This window comes from Prinia subflava, chromosome 27, assembly GCF_021018805.1.
Source record: "Prinia subflava isolate CZ2003 ecotype Zambia chromosome 27, Cam_Psub_1.2, whole genome shotgun sequence".
In the NCBI taxonomy this organism is placed as follows: Eukaryota; Metazoa; Chordata; class Aves; order Passeriformes; family Cisticolidae; genus Prinia; species Prinia subflava.
This window is the reverse complement of record NC_086273.1, coordinates 2,295,061-2,297,662: the sequence shown is the minus strand read 5'-3', so window position 1 is coordinate 2,297,662 and position 2,602 is coordinate 2,295,061. Positions and strand designations below refer to the sequence as shown.

General features: G+C 54.8%; 1 protein-coding gene across 1 annotated transcript; it reads right to left on the bottom strand.

The window, feature by feature from the left end:
• Nucleotides 1-748: 748 nt before the first annotated feature.
• LOC134562448 (olfactory receptor 14J1-like) lies at nt 749-1,702 on the bottom strand. Its single transcript, XM_063419842.1, has one exon. The coding sequence runs from the start codon at nt 1,646-1,648 to the stop codon at nt 749-751; it is 900 nt and encodes a 299-aa protein (XP_063275912.1). The 5' UTR covers nt 1,649-1,702.
• Between the last annotated feature and the right edge of the window lie 900 nt (nt 1,703-2,602).

Genomic DNA, 2,602 nt, shown 5'->3' with positions numbered 1-2,602 from the left:
GGTGTCCAGCGCAGTGGGGATGGATCAGCCCCTGCTCTGCTGCTCCTTCCGTTCTCCCCAGGGACCTTGCAGAGCCCCAGCCCTGCTGTTTTCCCCCAGCCTGCCCACGGCCAGCCTGGGGCTGCTGACGGGGCTTTTCTGTGCTGAGCATTGGCCTGGCCGTGTTGTGGAGAGAGCCTGGGCAAGGAGCCTGCAGCCCCCAGGCCCTGGCCTGAGGCGTCAGCGCTGCCCCAGCAGTGCCCATGGCCTGTCCCTGCTGCAGCCCCGGCACTGCCACCCCCAGCCCTGTGCCCGGCCCCGAGAGCACTCAGGCCCTACAGCAACAGCAGGGCCAGGAGGGCAGCGGGGCAGGGCCACGGCAGCAGCACTGGCAACACCAAGTGCTGCTGCTGCTGGGCACAGCTGCTGTGCCAGCACTGATCTGCCCCAGCTCTGCACACAGACATTGCTGCTGCAGCCACACAGAAGGGAACAAAAGGGGATCTCCCGTGAAAACTCTGCTGGGAGATCCTATTGCTCATTTAAAGTTACTTAAGACTACAGCTCCTCATTGACATAGTATGAGGCCAAAGTGATGATGGAGAGAAACAAAAGAAAAGACACCAACAATGGCCTTGTTTTGTGAACATCATTGAAAACTAAAACAAAGGAAAACCCTGAAAACCAAACCAACAAGTGCTATGAAAGATGACTTTTATTACAAACAATTTGCAGAAACTGGTGACTGAAATCGTCCAGTGATCAGTGTTCACACTGCAGCCTTGAGCTCCTGGTTCCTCAGGCTGTACATGAGGGGGTTCAGGGCTGGAGGCACCACTGAGTACAGAACTGACAGGGACAGATCCAGAGATGGGGAGGAGATGGAGGGGGGCTTCAGGTAGGCAAATGTGCCAGTGCTGAGAAACAGGGAGACCACGGCCAGGTGAGGGAGGCAGGTGGAAAAAGCTTTGTGCCGTCCCTGCTCAGAGGGGATCCTCAGCACAGCCCTGAAGATCTGCACATAGGAGAAAACAATGAACACAAAACTGCCAAGACATAAACAGATAGAAAATGAAATAAAGCCAAGTTCCCTGAGGTAGGATTTGGAGCAGAAGAGTTTGAGGATCTGTGGGATTTCACAGAAGAACTGGCCCAGGGCATTGCCATGGCACAGGGGCAGGGAAAATGTATTGGCTGTGTGCAGCAGAGCGTAGAGAAAGGCACTGGCCCAGGCAGCTGCTGCCATGTGGGCACAAGCTCTGCTGCCCAGGAGGGTCCCGTAGTGCAGGGGTTTGCAGATGGACACGTAGCGGTCGTAGCACATCACGGTCAGGAGGGCAAGCTCTGACGCAACAAAGAAGACAAGCAAAAACAGCTGTGCAGCACATCCTTCATAGGAGATGTTCCTGGTGTCCCAGAGGGAATTGTGCATGGCTTTGGGGACAGTGGTGAGGATGGAGCCCAGGTCGCTGAGGGCCAGGTTGAGCAGGAAGAAGAACATGGGGCTGTGCAGGAGGTGGCCGCAGGCTACGGCGCTGATGATGAGGCCGTTGGCCAGGAGGGCAGCCAGGGAGATGGCCAGGAAGAGGCAGAAGTGCAGGAGCTGCAGCTGCCGCGTGTGTGCCAATGGCAGCAGGAGGAAGTGGCTGATGGAGCTGCTGTTGAACATTTCTTCACTCTGGGCATCACGGACTGTTGAAAGAAGACATTGACAAAGTGGGACCATTTTATTTGAGTCAGTCCTATGTATTGTATTTAGAATCTCCTTAAAATGACTTTGCTTACTATGAACGAATTTTGCTAAACTTTTTTGAGTTCAGGTATCTGCTGTTGCTGAGGTAAAGCATCATCTTCAGCATTGCTCTTCAGCGAGAACACTGGGGAGCCCAGTGGGAAAACAGAGCTTCCATTGCACTCAGACCTGCTGGTCCCCACAAAGGTGTCCCTTGTTCATTACACCTCTCTCTATTTCAGGGTGATGGCACTTCAAACTGTCTTGAAAAATAAACTGGACTATCTGAAAGTTGCAATTTAAAAATAAATTCCCCTTAACTCTTCTCTCCTTTATTTTCTTTGATGCCAGAAAGGAAGGGATATCCAGGGTTGGCCTGGCTCTCTGCTGCCTGGAGTTGTGCCTACTGGGAGCTGTTTCTCTCCATCCAAGCCTTGTTCCTGCCACTGCTCCCAGAGCCCAGCCCAGCCCTGGGGGCTCAGCTCTGCCCTGCACACACCTCCCAGCACAGGGCACTGCCCAGGGGCATCTCCTTGGCACCAAGGCCTTAAGGGCAGCTCAGACAAACAGAGATGCTGCAAGCCAAGGTGCTGCTGCTGCTGTCTGTGGGTAGAGGAGGGTGAGGAGGCACTTTCTGAGGGAGATCTGAGGCTCATCTGCTGATCCCCAGGGTGACAGTGCAGGAGTGTCAGTGACACAGACAACCCTGACAGCCACTTTCCCTTTCCTTCATGACAAAGCTGAGAGCAGCCCTGGTCATGCAGCACCATCTGCACAGCAGCAGGAATCTGCCCTGATGGGGGTGGCTCCTTCCACCTCCAACTTCTCCCCACAGTCCATGGGAGCTCCCAGGCAGGCTGAGAGCTGCCCCTGGCAGGTGGCAGATGCCCT